The 19,486-nt window shown below is 41.4% G+C and overlaps 1 protein-coding gene across 5 annotated transcripts in view; it reads right to left on the bottom strand.

The window, feature by feature from the left end:
* The window catches only part of pax5 (paired box 5), a 57,594-nt gene that overhangs the window by 34,415 nt on the left and 3,693 nt on the right, over positions 1–19,486 (bottom strand). For 2 of the 5 annotated variants that reach the window (XM_085276948.1, XM_085276950.1), the window contains exons 1-5: positions 16,189–17,286; positions 8,251–8,416; positions 4,466–4,663; positions 3,680–3,744; positions 730–855 (exon numbers count right to left, since the gene is read on the bottom strand). In XM_085276948.1, coding sequence (XP_085133074.1) covers positions 730–855; positions 3,680–3,744; positions 4,466–4,663; positions 8,251–8,416; positions 16,189–16,231 — 598 coding nt within the window. In that variant the 5' untranslated portion in view covers positions 16,232–17,286. Of the gene's footprint in view, positions 1–729; positions 856–3,679; positions 3,745–4,465; positions 4,664–8,250; positions 8,540–16,188; positions 17,287–19,486 lie in introns of those variants that run through there. The other 3 variants (XM_085276945.1, XM_085276949.1, XM_085276946.1) reach the window with 2 other exon arrangements.

Genomic DNA, 19,486 nt, shown 5'->3' with positions numbered 1-19,486 from the left:
GACAAACTGTTCACATAGTAAGTCAAACTTTGATCCAGTGTATCAATGATATATGTGTGCATGTCTCTATGTCTGCGTTGGGTCTAAAGTCTTTGTACTCTACTGATGGTTAAGTGGGCTGAATCCGAGCATATCAAGGTGCACCTGGGATTCACCTGGAACCTGCTGGAGTGTTCTGAAAATTCATCAGCAGTGGGAAAAAGGATCCCACACTGTATCTGTGTGTGTGTGCGTGTGTGTGTGTGTCAGGGAGAGAGAGAGCGAAATAGCCCCCAGTGGCATTCTGTCACCCCCTCTCGCTCCGACATCTGGTCCTGTCTCATTTACCGTAGGAGACCGTCTGTGTGATGGCTTTTTAATGCCACTGACACCCCCCCACACACACACCCCCACACACACACAATCAAGCAAACACGTGGAGGCATATCAGCGTACACAAATATATACATCCAGTACCTATGAGCACATACACAAGCTCGCATATACATTAGCACGCAACATTGACCAAGTATGACAGAAGTATATGATCGATAGTGCGTGCATGAGCTGGCCTCTCGGGTTGCTATCCCATGAAACACTGTTAGTAAATAAATCTGCGTTCCTCAATGAAGATATTTTATTCACATGTCCCGTTGCTGTTGCTTGTGTGTTAGATTCTCGTGTGCCTTGTGCATCCACCAGGAAAAATTAGCAAAGTGGGACATATACAAAGCATAACTGTTTGCTCACCTTCATCCCTCTTCCTCTTGCCTACATCAGCAGCTGAGCTGATACCCAGAATGCCGCTGATGGAGTACGAGGAGCCGGCCGAGTCGCTGGTCACTGCTGAGACCTGTGTGGCTGGCACGGACGTTGCTGCAGACAGATCACATGACAATGCCAACACTTTAAAGGATATACTGAGAAAGCAAAAGAACACCCAAAAAACAGATGACTGAAATGAGGAATTACTTAATCTCAGAGTCGTATTGTAAAATAAAATGGGGGAAAACACAACACATTTATTGTGTTATGTGGACACTTACTCTTGTAAGCTGTGTGATTTTATTAAAAAGGCATAAGTGACTCTTTAACTCACTGAAACATTTGCTTTCAATAAAACAATTACTTATAAAGAAAAGAGTGTATTTTTTAAAATGTTCATGTTTTACTTTATGATCACATCTCAGATAAAATGATAAGAAAAAGAAGACAGCAAAGTGTTTTATGAATTTCTGGCTGTTGCTGAAATATCACAGACTGTATATTTTAATGTACTGTGTCACAAAACTCTATAAACACTCACCAAAATGAACTGAATCCAATATATTTGCATGTGTCTTTGGATCTCATTTGAAAGCACAAATATTTAATTGAAAATAAACAGTAAGCTATAGTTTTTGTGCACAAAGCTCTTTCTGAGAAATTCTTCTGTGTGTGCGGATGCCTTTCAGGCTTGAAAAACAACAATCAAGTGTCCTTATTCATATATTTGTGGCATGATTGCCACACAATATAAATCTTAATTATTATTCTTTTTTAAAAAATCAATAAAAGTCCATTTTTTCTCTCTAAATTTCACTCGGTTGTATCGGCTAAATTGAAACTAAAGGAAAAGACACAAAAGACCAGCCTCTGTTAGTGTTTTGCTCTTTGTTGTCTCTTCCTTTAATCTTCCCCCTGGAGGAGACAAGTTCTTTGCCGGGTGACACAGCGACATACTTGTCACCGCTTCAGTAACACGGACACACACACGCATCCTGCAACCTCCTGACACGCAGGCACAGGCTTAAACATACAGTCGCTCACTTCTTGGTCCCTTATCTGTACCCCTGTAAGCGGACGTGGGGCTGAGTGACAGTATGGTATCCCAGGAGGGACAGAAAGGTGTGGAGACAGACATACTAATCCCCTCTCCCAGCAGACCCCCCAAACAGAGAAAGACAAGACTGAAATGGCAATAAAGAAGAAGGAGGGGGTAAAAAAGGCAGGTAAACCAGAGGATCAAAGTCCCTTCAAGCCGTTACTCTTTCGCTAACGACAAGGAGAGTATAATGAATGCATATCCCTCCTATTCCCATCACTTGATTTAGCACTTCAATTATCTGATTTTCCTTTCTCTTTCTTTTCACTCTTTTTTTTATCAGAACGTAACGCTTTTATTCTGCAAATCCAAATGTTCAATTTTCCGCCTGGGAGTGGGACCCATTTATCTGTGTAATCTGTAAGCGTGTGCGTGTGTGTCTCACTGCATCTAGGGTGTGTGTGTGTGTGTGTGTGTGTCGCTTAAATGTGAGTAAAAGGCAGGAGTCAGGGAGCAGTGTGTGTGAAATTAATTTAGATTAATAGACAATGTGCGATTATGAAGATATGAGAGACTCTGAAACACAATCCACTGCAGGGCAAAGTGAGGAAGAGAGAGAAAGGCTATCGTATCTGTGTGTACGCTGCGATATTCATCGAATAAAAGGAAATAATGTTCAAGCCATAGATGTCACAGATATAGTCTTTCAGTGTCTAACAGGATAATTAACTGTATACTGACAAAGGTTACGGGTCCTTTATTAAAAATATATAATGAGAACCTTCCGATAAGTCCTTTAATATTTGTCTGGTTTTGGATCTCATCCAGCTGCACTTAACATAATTTTAACTCGTGCTAATCGAAACTAAAGCAAAAGTTTACCTGTTGCTAATATACTCAAACTTATTTTCAAACTACTATGTTGCTCAAACAAAACACAGCTGAATTAATCTGACAAAGGGGGCAGAAAGCTGTGTATCCTTCCCCACTAATCACTGCTTGTAGCAATATGGATGAAAAAAAATGTGTTTATGAATATGCATAGTGTAAAGTTTGGTGCATAGGTCACAAGAAGTCCATTAACCTATAAGTAATAATTTGGTGATGTAACTGAGAAACCGTAAATATGATCTTTTCTAGCCCGTGAGAATATGCCTCACCAGGTGCATCCTCGCTTTGAACTTGAATATCATTGTAAATAATCAATTTCCAGTCATAACCTCCAATAATCAAAGAGTTAAATGCTTGCCAGTGTTGCTAATCTAGTACCCATTTGAGAAGGAACTGATAAAGATCTCTAATGCTTTGATATTACAATGACTTGAGCATTTTTGTTGACTTATTTATGAAACAGTTATATTTAGGATGACATGGTTTCACGCCGTGGATCCCTTTGATTGTTGTTATTGGGACTATTGTACGTCTTAATAGTTACATTGTACACTACTGTAATAATGTTACCAGTGTGCTTTCGGTTACAGTCGTCATAGCGGATGGGCCAAGAATATGAAAGCTTAATATGTAACTGTTATTTTATATCCAGCCGGTCACCTTTGTTTGATCGTACCCTACCTTACTCGTTCTTCAGTCAGCTCTCGGTTGGCCCAAAAAGGCTAAATGAACCTGACCATCACACAAAACTCTGGTAAAAAAGAAACAAACCCTAAACATACTTCTTACGTGGAAAATGACAATCTAAAGCTGACTGTAAGGATGCAATGTAGATTTGGAACTTTGTGGCACATAGCATCCTGTCTTCACACAGGTCCAGAAACTCTGTTTTCTTGTTCAGCACAGAAGATCCTCTCCGGAGAGATTTACACAAAAACACTTCTTTTGTTAAAAAAAAAAATTGGCTTTGATGGCTGGAAACAGGATTTTCGAACAGCAACCTACCTAGGTTGTGAGCCGACACTGAGCCCGTTTGACCAGGCTGCTGCTGAACCTTAGTCCGGATGATCCTGCAGGAGGAGAGAGGGGATATTAGTGTGTGTGAAGTGGTTTGTGTGAGTGTGCGTGAGAGAGATCCTGAGTGACAGAGAGAACATGACCATCGTGGGAGCAAAACTGTGTATATGTGTCTGTGTGTGTGTGTGTGTGTGTGTGTGTGTGTGTGTGTGTGTGTGTGTGTGTGTGTGTGTGTGTGTGTGTGTGTGTGTGTGTGTGAAGTGGCTGAGGCAGGCTGACATGGCAGAGGGGCCTCACACTTCCTGCTTGGCTGCTCATGCAAGCCTTTTCTTCCTCTTTCCTTTCCTTTTTCTTCCTTTCCTCCCCTTTTTTCCTCTCCTCTCATTTCCTTTTCTCCCTTTTCCTTTCTTTCCTTTCCTTTTGTGTCTGTTTCTTTCCTTACCCCCACACACCTTCCTTCCCTTTTGTCTGCCTCTTTTGCTCACTCCTTCTCTCTCTTATTTCACCATCCCTCCCTCTCTCTCTCTGCTTCTATGCTCAGGGGAAAGGGTTGTCATTGTACCATCGTGTTGAACCACTGAGCTGCAGCCACTTCATACATATGGAGACTGGGGCCTCTTTACTATTCTCTTTTCCACTCCCAGACTCACACACAGGCACACACACACATAAAACACAGAGTATTATATTGCTCTGAGCTCTACCAATAGGCTGTACCTGTTGCTATACGCCCAAACTCAAACAAACATACACAAAGCATGCAGACCGTCGTACCTGTTAATGGAGCTGACGCTGGGAACACTGTCGTTGTCACAAACTCTCTCTGCTAGGAGCCTGTCCCGGATCTCCCAGGCAAACATGGTGGGGTTTTGGCGTTTGTAATCGGCGATTTTGTCGACCACTTTTGGTGTAGCAACCTTTGGTTTGGATCCCCCAATTACCCCAGGGCGGATACTGCCCGTTTCATAGTACCTGCCAATTAAAAGACACTTGCATTGATCATACGGGGAGGAACGAGAGGACAAGTTAATAGAATCATATGGAATATGAAATCTGCAAATTCTGTTTTTAGTTCGTTTTTTTATGCATACAGCTCCTTATTAAAATGTGCCAAATCCAAACCTGAAAAAAAACTTTAATTAAAAAAACATAAAAGAGAAACAAGGCCGAGTTTAGTTGGGTTAAAGTACTTAATCAAGATTGTGCCGCCGCATCTGAAAATATTTCAGTTCAAGTTTCCATCCAAATAAGAATCTGAACATGCTTTTTTTTAAAAGCATGAGGTTGGTGCTCTTCTATACTTTCCTCATTTTCTCAAATATACATCAACAGGTGTGGAGTCAGATCTCGAGGCTCTTCACAGCACGAGGACAGTGAATAAACTAACACAGAGCCCAACAGTGTGGCTTTTTTTCTGTGTTTTTAACAGCGAATGGACAACAATGTAGGTCAGTGGCAGAGAGGAATAAGATACAAATGTGAAGGATTTTTTTAAAATAAATTTCTCGTATCGGTGTCCTTATCCTTTAACTCCTCTTCTTTCACCTATTGAAGCTGAAAAGTGGCCAGGTAATTTCTGTGACAGAATCAAATATGCTGAAATAATTATTGGGAGTTCTGTTTCACTGCTAAATCGAGTAGAAGGGGAATCTAGACTCCAAAGAACCCAGATATAACATAAAGCAGCTTTCTGCTTTACTGCCCCTCTACTTCACCTCTCTTGGTGGTGGTTTGAACATTGCTCCACTTGGACTCAGCTATTTTCCCTTCAAGCTCTCCAACAGAGGAATGACCTTCCCTCCTGTGGTCAGGACTTATTTCTGGATTACACACCAAACATTGGACGTGCTCCTCCTGTCTAAGGTCTTTTTTCCACTCACGATAGACAGTCTGTCATGTTGCCATGTCAATTAAAATAGTTTTTGTAGCCTGTAAATCTTCTTAGTGTCCAAATTTTTTGATCACTTGTGGTTCTTGTCCTAATTTGCTTAATTTGAGGTATGAAATGGGTGTGATTATTTGCTAATCCTCCATCAGCTGCATCTTTTTTTTTTAATTGAATTTGAATTTCAAACAGAACTTTTTATTTGGGTAATTCTGACAATTGAAACTCCGTGTTGGTTTGAGCTGATCTTTTGATGTGGCGAGGAATCACATCGCATAAAGCAGGGAAGATCGCAAAAACAGCTTCAGTGCCCATGCGCTGCATGGACTTATGAATATTGCATTGCTCAGAATGCAATGAATGTTTGGCCCAAAGGTGGCTCATATCTGCCCACATGTGAATTCAGTCACAGTTCTCCTTAAAATGAGCCTGATGCCAGTTGTGTCATAACTTTTGGGATATTTTTGGCCACATAATACTTTCTAGGGATGTACCTGCCCAACAGCTGTGGAAAGTACCCCAGATGAGGTCCAAATGTGTCTGCTATATAGGCTTAAAATCCTCTTTAACCAAAAAGGTTCTGTATTAAATCGAAATATTGCCGTGGAAATATTTCCTCTTGAAAGCACCTTGAAGATTTAATGATTGCACTGTGTATTTATAATCTGTGTGTGGATAGAGTTTGTATCAAAGACTTTGTATTTATTCACACCGGTCAGATAATGCTGGTCAAATATACTGCAAATTCGAGGGAATCTTTCTGTATATTTGATCCTTTCTTTTAGTTTTCTTTATTTCTGTTTTATTTTGTATCTTTGACTGATTTGCTCAGCTCCTTCTCGCAAACAGAGACTCTGCTCTCGTTGGGATACACCTTGTTAAATCAAGGCGTGCTAAAACCCTCACTGCCAGTTACATAATGTTGCCGATTTCGCTGCAGATGTCAGAGTCAGCTGAAAGGCTAAATGCAATAAGCTCAAACACCTGTCACGCAACATTTTTAGGGCCTGACTCGTCCCGCGATCGGCTTCTGTTCTCTTAAGCAATTTCACGTTATTACGCAGATGCAGGAAGAGGATGGCACCGACACACACACATGTGCACACGGGACGCACTCACACAACCGTTTCATGTCCACCATGGCTATGTCATGAATGTATTTGCATGCAGAAGGGGCATGGGGGGGACAGGGGGTGGGAGGACAGCAAATGCGCTACACAGCTTGCAGAAAAAAGGGGGGATGCTGTGTGTGGATGCAAGCTGTCAGTCAGTCTTAAACCTGCTGCTGCTCTCCTCTCGCCCTCTCTCTCTCCACTGTACGGTAGAGTAATCCTTTCCGTGAAGATGCGAGTTCCTGTAAATGTGCACTTCCTTGTCTTTCTTTCTGTGTGTGTGTGTGTGGGGGGGGGGGGGGGGGGGTGAGTGTGTGTGTTCCACATTTTTGACTATTCACAGCTGGAGTATAAACACAGCTAAAGGAAAAACAATCTATTTTCAAATGGAAAACTATTTAAATTATTCACAGCTGAATCATTGGTGAATAAATGAGCGTAGTTATTGATATCTGCACAACGATGAGCCAATACACACACACACACACACACACAAACACACACAGGGTGGTAGAGTTGGTGTTTTTGTTCTGCTGGCACCAGAGAGAGAGGAGAGGATAAAACAACCCTCCCTCCCTCCTTCCATCCCTCGATCCCCTCCCCTCCTCCCCCCTCATGGTAACGCTTCAGTGAGTTGAACGGCCAGGAAAGGGGAGAGAGAGAGAGAGAGAGAAAGAGAGAGATAGAGAGAGAAAGACGGAAAGAGAGAGACGGAGAAAGAGAGGCATGGGAGAACAATGAGCAGCACATTTTTTGATATAGCTGAGGGTCGCTGTAGCTAATCCTTCCCCTCCGTCCTCACAAATGGTCTCTCTGTCTCTCATTCGTTTTTCTTTTTCCTGCACTCGTCTTCTTTAACACGCCTTTTCCCTTTTGATTGTGTCCCTTGTTCATGTCTTTCTCCCATTCTCCATCTCCCTCTGTCTTTTTTTGGTGCAGAAATATGGTGCCACTTTCATTTTGATGCTAATTCCAAAAAGTGATGAATCTTTTCCCTTTTGTCCCCCTTTCTTCTCTGAGGGATGGAACGAACAGGGATTTACTCTTGAATTTAGCTTTGAAAAAGGCAGAGGGAGAGACAGAAAGAGAGAGAAAAGGGGGAGTGAGGAGAGACACAGAAATATAGGGGGGGGGGGGGACAAAAAAAATACAGGATATAGGGAGAGGGGAGAGGAAGGTGAAAAGCAAGAAAAGAGCAGAGAACCGTGTGAGAGAAGTAAGAAGCAGAGCGAAAATGGAGGCACTTTGGAAAACGCAGCTTGTGCATGTGGAGGAAACTGAAGAACACAGCAGAACTGACACCAAAGGAGTCAGTATGACCTTACAGGAGCTTCAGTCTGACACATGCTGAACCAGCCTGTGTGTGTTCTTTTCACCTGATGGAAAAAAAACTAACCAGAAAAACACAAATAAATCCAACAAGTAAAGGTGAAGATACTTGGTCTTCCACTGCATCGTTTAAAGGTTAACTTATTGTGAAAAGGGATCCTTTAAAGTACTGAATGAGGAGGTTGATGTGTTTTGATCACACACACGAGTGTAGGTGCTGGTCGGCTTCTTACCTGCCCAGTATCTTGCTGACACATCCATGACTGACTCGTAGCTGGCGTGAGATGTCGCACGGCCGAACCCCCTGATGGGCAAGTTCTACTATTCGCTGGCGAACTACATCTGGGAGGGGTCTGCCATTTACGAACACACCTCCAAGCTGGTTCACGCCACCATGTCCTAGAAGAGAATGAGAATTTGAGATGGGCAAGAAGCCAATGAGGAACAACAGAAAGAAATGCATGAAAAATTGCACTGAAATCAAAGATAACCTTGAAATCTAACTCGATATGCAACCAAAAAAAAAAGGACTCAGTGGAAATTAATTACAAAATCCTCTCATTTCCTCTGATTACATTCTTGATACATGGCAGACAGTTGGATAGGCAAGAGTCAAAGATCTTGATGTAACTTTTTCAATACAATCAAACATACAAATTGATCCATTATCCTTATATTCGCATATCAAAGACTGACCAAGACTTGGTTCAAGTTAAAGGTCAAAACAATATCAGACAGAAGAACACAAAAACTTAACAGCTTCACTGTATAAAGTAGCAGCAAAAACCAGCTTGTTTAAGGGCATTTCAGACAATCTTTACACCTCATATCAGCACTAAGGTAGTCTAGTCTGCAGCACAGCAGTTAGAGGCTACTTCCTCTATTTTGGGAAAAGGTCAATTGATTGGTTCGTATATAGTGCTTTTCCATTCTACTTAAACACTCGATGAGCTTTATTTTAATAACATCACTTCTCATTCAGTAAATTGATGCTGGATCTGTGCCATTAACAGCTTGTTTCTGTACATTTACATTTGTTTGCCTGAGAAATAGTTACTTCAGCAACACTTTCTAGGCTGCAGTCCCACAGCTGTTGGCCCTTGGCTTAGCTGGCTTAGCTTAGTTAATTTACTATCTCAAATACATCTGTTTTCTCTCCCGCCTGTGATTTATCCTGCTCAGCATAATAATACTATTCCAAAGTGCAAACTTTGCCCAATTTCACCAGGGACAGGCTAAGCAAAGATTTTGAGTAAATGAAGGGATTTTAATTAATTATTGACCAAGGCCTTGCCTTGGCCCCTTAGCGAAAGACACCGCTAATATTCCCTCTGAGGGATGAAGGGATGAAAGTACAAGGAAATGAATGAAAGACAGCAAAAGTAGAATAGAAGAAAAGACTAGCTGAACCTTTGCATAATTGAATAAACTTCTTCTGTATCCATAAGTCACAGAAAACCACAGCCGTCTATTAGAAAGTTGCATAAACAGATTTAAACAGCAGCCACAACTGACAAGGGCAAAACTGCAAAGGAGAGTAATTTATATATATGCACATGATCTGTGTCCATCTAGTTTCTTTCAGCTCTCCTATAGTAGAAAATATCCAAGCTTCTACTGACTGGAAATACATTTTGAGCAGGTCAGCAGCATATCACAGAAGATGCACTTAAACAGACTACACCATTTATACATTTGTAAACACCACGCTGTGAGACCCCGTGAGCCGGGCCAGGTCAGAATCCTGGAATTTGGGGTAAATGATTAAACTGCATCCACCAACAGAAACTTTCCCCAGGTTTCTTAAACATATGTGTGTGTGTGTGTGTGTGTGTGTGTGTGTGTGTGTGTGTGTGTGTGTGTGTGTGTGTGTGTGTGTGTGTGTGTGTGTGTGTGTGTGTGTTTCCCTCCAAAGGCAAAGTTTAAATGAAATAGAAAAAAAATTTCAACCATTTAATCCACTGGCTTTTGTATTACCATAGTGATTGCGTCTTTAGGGGAAACACACACACAGACACACACTCTCCCACACACACTAATCCTAGCTGTGGGGGTAATAGATTTTAAACACATTACCCCAGCAGGGATACCCCCTAAAACACCGTGCTGTCCCCTGAACCTGTCCCCCTGTCCTCAACTTCTCTCCATCAGCATAAAATAAAGGAAGACACACACACACACACACACACACACACACACACACACACACACACACACACGCACTTTCGCAGCTTTCTCCAGCATAAATATAAATAGGTCAATACAGGAGAGATAAATACAAAAATGTGAAGAGTGGAGAGTCTCATTCTGTGAAATCAAACAAAGCTATTTCCAAATGGCTAACGTGGACGGCGACTCGCTTCCTTACTGCTTTATTTTTTTTTCAGATAGAAGAAGTCTCATTATGCAGACGTCTGCTGCAGAGCACAATTTGAAAAGCAATCGCTCTTTATGAAAGACAGGAAAACGCAGGCAGAGTAATATGACCCTGTGAGCTGGGCTCAGCCACAGCTCAGAGACAAGCAGCATGAACTTTACCATCAGCTGTGTTTAATCGATTTGTTATTTACTTTTAAACCTGTTCAATCAAAGAAGTCATTCACCCAATTAGCGCTTATGTATTGTCATTTTTCATATTTCCGCTCTAAAAGTTTAGTGGATTCATCGGAGGAAGTACTGCAAAGCTTCTGTAGACTGTTTGCTTCGTATAGCATCAGATGTGTTACTATCCTGGGTTTGGATGTCCTAAATTTATAACAAACTGGAAGGACGGAGTTCGGAAGACTTCACAGAGATTTGAATGATGTACTGTAGACGCTACTGAGTCACACTTCATCAAAATGTCAGAGCTTTTGGGAAATTTACTGTAGAACAGAGACTAAAGGTCCCTGTCTGCTCTAACTCTATGAATAAGAAATGTTAAATCTCACCCCTTTTTATTAACTTAACAGTGGATTTGCAAATCATTCAGTGCTGAGGTACCATGTTTTTTTTATGTTCTGTATGCAAAAGGTTTCTTCGTGCTTTCATTATATTTCAGATGGCTAATAATACAGTAATGTTACGTTGAGATATAGCAGTGGCTGAATGAAGAGGACCATTCACCTGAAATAAGAAACGTGTTTTATCCTTGTGATAAGCTCTTCATGAGTTCTTGATGTCTATTATCTATTTTATTTTCCAAAATAAGAATTTGTACCTCACAACTGTTCAGTGTGCTCTGTTTTATTTCCCATTAAGGACATTTCTGGCTTTCAAAGGCTTTTTTCATACTAACGGGTACTGTGAACTTATTGCTCTTGAAAGCATACACAGCAACGAGTCAAATGGAACTAGATTTATTTAATTAAAACATCCAAAATCACAATTTACAAATTTGCTCCGGTGGGCTACATAACTTGAACAACATCATAGCCCCCTTTATCACCCTTAATTCCTCCAGTAAACTTCCCAACCATATGTTTTGTAAAACATGTGAACAGATTTTATGTATTTATCAGAAAATTCATAATCAGAATTTAAGTAGAAGAGACGAGCCTGCTCATAGTCATTCATAGGCAGTCAGTTGACCCTCCTGGAGCCTACAGGGCACCCCTGACCCTACTGTTTTTGTAATAAGGGATCAATTTGTTGATCTACTAAGACTTTACTGGGAATACTCACTGCCCAGTCCTGTACAGCATTCGCAGAGACATCTCAAACACGTACAGTTTCAGATCTTCCTTAAAGCAAGAAAGAGTCAGCTGACCTCCACTGGAGAAAGTCAGCTCTCTGACTCTTTTTTGACATTCTGTGAATACCTTATAAGGTTGTCTAAATGTGTAAACGCATTTCTCCTCCTCCTCTCTTTATTATTATTTCCTATAACCTCTCAAGGAATAAAAGAAGGTTTTTTTCTAGAATGGTTTATAGAAGCCTACTGCGCTACTTCCTCCTGACCAAAGGTATCTGCAGAGAAGACGCTCCCTCGCTCTCGCTCTCCCTCCCTCCCCCTTCCTCAGATAAGAGTAAATGAAATGGTTCCTTTCACCCTTCCTATCTGGGCCAGGGCATGAAATACGCCTTGCTTTGTAAAGAGATGGAGAGGAATGACTTGTGACCTACAAAAACCTCCCGATAACTATTTATTCACTTATCTGTGTATTTACTGTTGGTATTAGGCGTTCAGACTCTCACCATTCTTGGGGTAGGCTGTGTGGATTATGTGTTTGAAATTTATTTTTCTAAGCCCATAAATACTGATAGGGAGAAACGCAAATCTATAAAAGCATTTGTTTATCGGCCTCAGTAGCGTAATTCTCTGAATACGCTGTACAAGTTCTCATTTCAGAGGGTTATATGCCATGTTTAGGCATCAGGCTGGAGAGGTGAACGGTGCTAGCCCAGAGCAAGGCCGAGTAAGAGAACTCGGAAGTTTCTCCTAATTTTAGAAGAAATGATTTCCTTTCTTGTCCTTAAAACTAATTACAGAAGAAACCCGGGCTGATGTTCCCACAGCTGGGTGGGTTTACTGACAGATGCCAGTAATTCATCCCTCTGACCAAGCAAATTAACCACTTGCTCACAGAAATTCAATCAGCAGCTCAGGAGACTTTGTTGCAGAATGAAGATTTTGCCAAATTACTAGCCTTGGCTTTTAAATATCTTTCTACTGAACCTCTGAAGTCTCCAGAGGTGGTGGTAGTGTGGGGGTGTTGGCAGAGACAGCAGCTTCATTTTCACCCTGCCAGGGGACCAGCGGTCACTATGCATCCCTCTTGTATTTTATTTATTTACCCTTTATAGGAGCTGCCTTAAGAACCCAGCGCCACCTTAAACGTTTGATTGATTCACTGTTTCCGGGAGGGGGAAATACAAAGATAAAGCAGAATATATTCGCGCTCCCCCATCCAGAAAATAAGGTCCATTAGGCTCTCTGTCTCTCTCTTCCAGCCACATTCCTCAGTGTCTCTCTTACTCTCTCTCTTTCCCTCTGTCCACATAGCTCTCTCTCTCATCTCTCATCTGGGCCGTCACGGCCTGACGACTCAAAAATAAAGCAAAAGAGAAATCGCGACAAAACGCCACCGGTCCCCTCTCTCTTTTCTCCGCTCCCTGTCTTAGAGGGGGAAGAAAGGAAGAAAAAAAACAACTAGAAATTACTTTAGGCCGAAAACCTGTTTGGAAAGTCGCCTGCGAGAATACAGATGAAGCAAATTTCCTTGAGCAAACAGTGGATAGATCGGTGAGATGTGCCAGGCGGGCGTTTTGGACGTATAGTGCTATTTTGTATTTTCTTTACGTGAACAGAGGGATAATTAATATTTGGTGGAAGAATCGAGGCTCAAAGAAACTCACAGAGGAAAAAGTCCCCCAAAACTAAATAATTTAAAGTAAACTTCATATTTGCAGCGGACACTGATTATGACGATGGCGTCTGAGTCGATCTGTTGGATTAAGATTAATCCATTTTTTCCACATTTCTTTGCTGTTGTTCCGGCTCAGTGTAGCTCTACATTAGAAAGTCAGATCTATATTTTCTTTACGCTATAACTCGCGAGTCTCTACGGTAGGCCACGGCCTCGCCTACTTAATATTCAGCATGCCTCTATTACCATTACAATGCGTGATTATGAAATTCAACTCATTACCATCACAATTACCTGGTATAGATATTTTAAATATCCCTATTTTATGGTGTTGCTCGTGGTAGAAATAACTCTTTAAAGTTAGTGAGTGCTCAGGCTTGTTATGAGCCACATATGTGGGCTATTCACGTTTCAATCATCGTTATAAAAGTGTGTAAGGCAAATGATTGTAGGGAATGAGATTTTAAGCAAAAATAATAGCAAGAAAAATAATATTAATTATAAGTGTCAGCCGTGTAGGTGGAAAACCTACGATTTTTGTCAAATAAAATATTTGGGAAAGGCTTTTGGGACGAACACGCACTTGTTACGCCCTCACAATAACACATGAAACTTTAGGATCGTGTGTTATTGCCTCTGCTTTAAATTTAAAAGTCTGTGGCCGTATGCTTCACAGACTTCCTGATGAGGTGAAGTACACCTACACACCCGTTTGCACGCACACACGCACACCAACACTGGCATGGAGCGCACATCCAAACTCTCCCAACAACATTTCCACGCGTCACAGTCGATTCCTCCCGACCTCTCTCTCTCTCTACCTTTGACATTTTTAGGTGTAATCGTTTTAAAGCGTCTCCGCGCTTTGACATATATAGCTTTAGCCCAGCCGCTGCCATCAGCACCGCGGATCATTGGCTTTGCTGAAACGGCAGGGAAGAGGAAACGTGATTCGTTCTAGCTTTTGGATACGTGTGTGCAGCACTTTTTTTCTCCTTCTTCTTTTCTTTTCTTTTTTTAAATCCCACAGAGCAACACACCGTGGGAAACTATGTCAGTCACATAACACGGCTTCTCTCCGGGACTAAAGTGCAATATAACGCATAATCTATTAGCCACACGCTGAAACGCTTGTAGGACGCTTTATTTGACTTTTGAGTGTAAAGAGAAAACACAACATGTACTGCCACCGTGCAGCCTGCTGATTTAGGGGGTGACATTTTTTATGCAAATTTGCAAAAAAAACCAAACGAATTTAACAGTTTAAACGTCTTTTTGAGCATCAGCCTTCAGTCTTTACTGCCTAACACTCTAAATACAAAACACTGCAGTAGTTTCAGTGCACACTGTAATAAACCTGACATTTTGCTTATAATTACAGCAGAGGTTTTGTGCTCAAATTCAGAATGATTAATATTAGCAGAAGACTTTCTTCTTTTTTTGTTATTATCACTGTTTGACTCTTTCTTCATAAATACGCACAGGTGCGCAGCAGCACATTTTTGGAGAGGGGAAAATGAACCGAAAAAACAAAGCAGGCTCCGCCATGTCACGACTGAGTGACCAAAAGTTGATCCCCCTCCTTCTGCACAGCCTTCCCCTGCATATATGTGTGTGTGTGTGTGTGTATATATATATATATATATATATATATATATATATATATATATATATATATATATATATATATATATATATATATATATATATATATATATACACACAGCTACTCTGTTGAAGTGTCCTCAAGCCTCAAGCAAGACACTGAGCTACATAAAACTGTGTCCTGCTGTGTGGTAAAAACGAGGGCTTAGTTTTTGTAGGTACTCGCATTAAATCTCAAAATCTCCTGGATTCGTGTGTGTGTGTGTGTGTGTGTGTGTGTGTGTGTGTGTGTGTGTGTGTGTGTGTGTGTGTGAAGTGCAGTCTAACCTGGTTATGTGCAGAAACACTGCGGTTACTGTTTGTGGATCAGGTTCAGCTTTTAGTCATGCTTTGTTACCCCAGTCTCTCTCTCTCTCTCTCTCTCCCACTCTCTCCCATTCTCTCTCTTTCCCTCTCCCCGACCCTCTCTGACCCCTGAACTTCTTCGCTTCAAAAGAGGGAAGCACAGCAAACCATCTCCCACAAAACATCAAATCCGACACAATGTGCGCAACCTGCATTTCATCACACGATTCACAAATCCCCTCAGCTCCTCATTCTACCCAAAACTCATGTCGATTTACACTTACTTAACATTTTAATATGCACATTTATGAAAAATGATCCAGCTTTAAATTGTAAGAAACAATTGGTAAGGTAAGTAATACAAAAAAATGTATAATTTCATAAGATATAAGATTTGTAAATGTTTTCTGTCCATATTTAAAGACTGAGAAAATATCCACATTGTAAAGTCACTTATAATTGATTTTTTCAAATAATAATAAGAAAGAATAACAAGCAGCCTAAAGATACGCGTGCGCAACATATTTGTAAAGTACTTTCAAACAATCCAATATTAAACACTTTTTGTATTTGAAAAAGAAAATGCCTAAAATGTTTGTTTTGTTTTGTTTTTTGAGTTCTCCGAAATCGGGAGCTCCTATTTAAATTAAATAAAACAAAACAAAAAACACGTTTTCATATGTTTTTGTATATATTCTTACAAATAAATCGACATTTCAATTCTTCGAATTATGATTTTTATTTTTATTTTTTTATTTTTTATTTTTTACTCTTTGCTGTTATTGTTGCACGTGCACGCAGAGCTGTCGGTCTGGGAGACAGTTCAGTTCAGGGCAGATGCAGATGAAGGAAATTATAAACGCATACACTTACTGTGCATTGCCGCAAACGGGTCGTGCTTACAGTGAATCTCCATCGGAAAGATGGGGCTGGAGGGCCCCAGCGAGCTATTACGAGTCTTTAAAAAATGCCAACGGACTCCTCGCTTCAGTCGGCCAATATTACTGAAAGACCGTGACCTCCAATGAATGAAAAGCGCCTGTTTCCCTTTAAAAGAGGGAACTTTTTTCTTCTTCTTGATTAAAAAATAAAATACGATGCTGGCAAGGCGACACTTTGTGATAAACTGGTACAACGATATTAAAACATCGAAAATGGAGGATTTGCAGTTGGATGGGGAAGAAAGAACCGGCCTCAAAAATATGAATCAAAGATGGGCCCCCTCCTCATGGGGATGGGACACAACAGCGGGTCTATTCTGGCGTCTCCTAAACCAGAGGAGGGAGACGACGGCGTAAGCTTTCATTCCTTCAGCTTCTCATTATCACCAAGTTGCACCAGTCCCGGGTCGTAAAAATATTGAGGTAATGTTAAAAGTTTTGCCAAAAAATAAAAAATAAATACGCAAAATAAACAAAGTAGCCTTCCCTCCTTTCTCTCCTTCTCGGTCCGCTGGCCGTGACCCCTGAACTGAGACTAACCCGGCGGAGGCTGAACTTTCTCCTCTCAGTCTGTTCAGAAATATTTAAAAAGACAAACATTAAAAAGAGCTTTTAAAAGACAAAAATATTCGTTACAGATCCACTCGCGGCTGTATTTTGTCCCAAGTTCTTTTTTGCACATTGCTTCTTGCGATAAGTCGTCCTCGGTTGCTTCTACTGGAAAACTCGGTTATCTCCCATCAACATAAAAAACCATGAAAGACAGCGGATAAGTGCTCACATCTTGAAGATTCACATCCCCCCAAAAAGAAAAGTAAAATACAGAAAAAGTGCACAGGAGGAGGGTGTGGGGGGACGCGCTCTCCCTCTTTCTCAACAGAAGGTACTGAAGATGACTTGATATCTGTTGCCTTGTTTGAAGGAACGAAAGGCAGCACTCAGCCCTCGGTCACTCTTTCTCCTTCCTCCTCCTTGCTGACCAGGAACCCTGCACAAACGAAGATGCGGGCTTGTGCGTGAGTTTTGATTTCTTTCGCGCCGGAGAAGAAAAACAGTTCTCTCCGAAATTTAAGGGAAAAAAAGATCTACTTTTCTCCGCGCTCAAAGCACAAAAAACGCCACAGACTGCGATTCAAGTCTGTACATAAACGGGCTTCTTTAACTATACAATAGAAAGCTGCCTGCGCCCAGCATCCGCGGTGGCGCACGGCGAGTTTCAGGACCTGGTCTCTTGCGGACAGCGCCCGCGCTCCCAACCCCCTGGAACCCTAACCTACACGCGCCGGCCAGCTGCCCGTCACTCACAGGGAATCTGGCCAATCACAGCGTGAGCGCGAGCCACACGTCACCGCCAGCCCCAGATAGAATCGGGCGGGGGAGGGTGGCGATTGGCTCGAGCGAATCCCGTAGACCAATGACGCCCCGCAGATTTACGCGTCAGCCAATGGTGAGGCTCAGCGAAGGGACGCCCGGCTCGGGGAGTAGATGATCATATGTTTAATTTCAATTAACGAAGTAAAAAAAAAAACTAATGCCTTTATACCCATTTGCGCTCAATTTATTCGTGTCAATATTAAATGGCTAATTAATTGAGTATTACTAAAAATGAGGCTTAGTTGCAGCAGGCTTTTATAAATGAAGGGATGCTGAAGAACTTAAATAGCTAGTGTCCATCTTTCTGTTGCATGAGTAACTGTAGCTGTAAGTGGACAAAAGTAGATTTCATAGGCCCGCAGCCTTTCTGGGAAACGCGTTTGAGTAAAAAATAAAAATAAAAAAAATAAAAAACTAAAATAAATAAAATCTTTATATTCACGTAAGCACAGGTCTACCAAAGTCAGAGTGTTTTTGAAAACAACTGGCCCTGCATACTTTCTCTGTTTCCTCCCTCTTCCTTCAGCACAATGCTATAAATCTTTAGCTAGGGGGACAACTGGGAGAAAACATATGAAACATGCATTCCCACTCATTACCTAATTGATCGCGGATCCAAACGGATGTCGGTTTTTAAGAAAAGCAATTGGCAAGCTGCGCGTTTACTCACCAAACTACAAGAGGGGATTCAATACGCGCTCGTCCCACCTGATTTGAGAGGGCATATCGAAGCCTCGCTCCGGTAATATTAACCAAGCAAATAGCCTAAAGCATGAGCCAAATTAAAAAGTGTTATTTCCCTTCTTCCTGTGTCTAGACATTTAATCGTTTTGGTGCATATGTGCCGCATGCACATAAACCCCTCTGATTAGATATATTTGTACAGTCATTCACAGACACTTAAACAGGAGGCAGAATCGCACAAGTCATTTCTGCCCGTCTAACAGCATCACTAAGCATGCGGCTTTTGTTACAATCTGTCAAGTCAGTGTCACAATGGAGACCTAAACAACAACCACAACAGTCTTTAGGTTATTCTGCCTACCTGTCAAGCTTATCCTCAAAAGACCTACGAGCTCGATGTACCTCAAGGCAATGCACAGTTATGGAAAAGGTCAGTTTGTGATATGATTGAGTCTATTTAATTTTTTAGATTAGCAGATTTCTTGATTTGCAGTTGTTAGCGTCTTTCCTCTGCTCCTCTCATGATCTGCACTTCTGCTCATTTTAAAGCGCGCATCAGCCCAGAGAGCTCATGTAAACTCAAGTACAGCATAACTAGAAAATAAAAAGTTATCCCTAAAATGAAAAATAACACATTTTGACGCTGTTTCAGAAATCTTTCTGAAAAACTGGAAGCTTGGAGGCTTTGGGGTTTTGCTTTCTGGTTAGACTGGCTCCTCTGTATGGGATGTTTGCGGAACTAACCACGAGGGGGCGTTCAACCTTGGGCAACACCCCCTTACGCGCATGCAGGTGCACACACATACACACGAAGACAAGACGTGGCCTACAGGAACTTTACCATGAACATACCTTAAGTTAAGTCCTCCAAGTAGACCAGTGAAGGCCTAGAAGGACCAAAATATCTCCTAAAACAGGAAGAACAATAATCCCAGCACGGGATTACTGCATATCAAACATTTTCTTTCTTTCTATTCTTTTTTGTCTGTTTCACTAACCCAGACATCCAAAACACAAAATACGTTTTCATGAATCTCCATTGATTCCACGTCTCTGTTCTTTAATCCACTGAAAGTAGACCCTGTTTTCAGGATCCACGCTAATCCTCATTCATATTTCACATCTCTTTGCTGAGTATTCATCAGTTATGAGGCCTCGTGGAAAAACACGAC

This window comes from Mchenga conophoros, linkage group LG6 (assembly GCF_057382185.1).
Source record: "Mchenga conophoros isolate Kocher_MC1m ecotype Shallow Benthic linkage group LG6, M_conophoros_male_GT1.1, whole genome shotgun sequence".
Classification (NCBI taxonomy): Eukaryota; Metazoa; Chordata; class Actinopteri; order Cichliformes; family Cichlidae; genus Mchenga; species Mchenga conophoros.
Note: the sequence above shows the minus strand (reverse complement) of the source record. Positions and strands in the feature narration are given on the sequence as shown.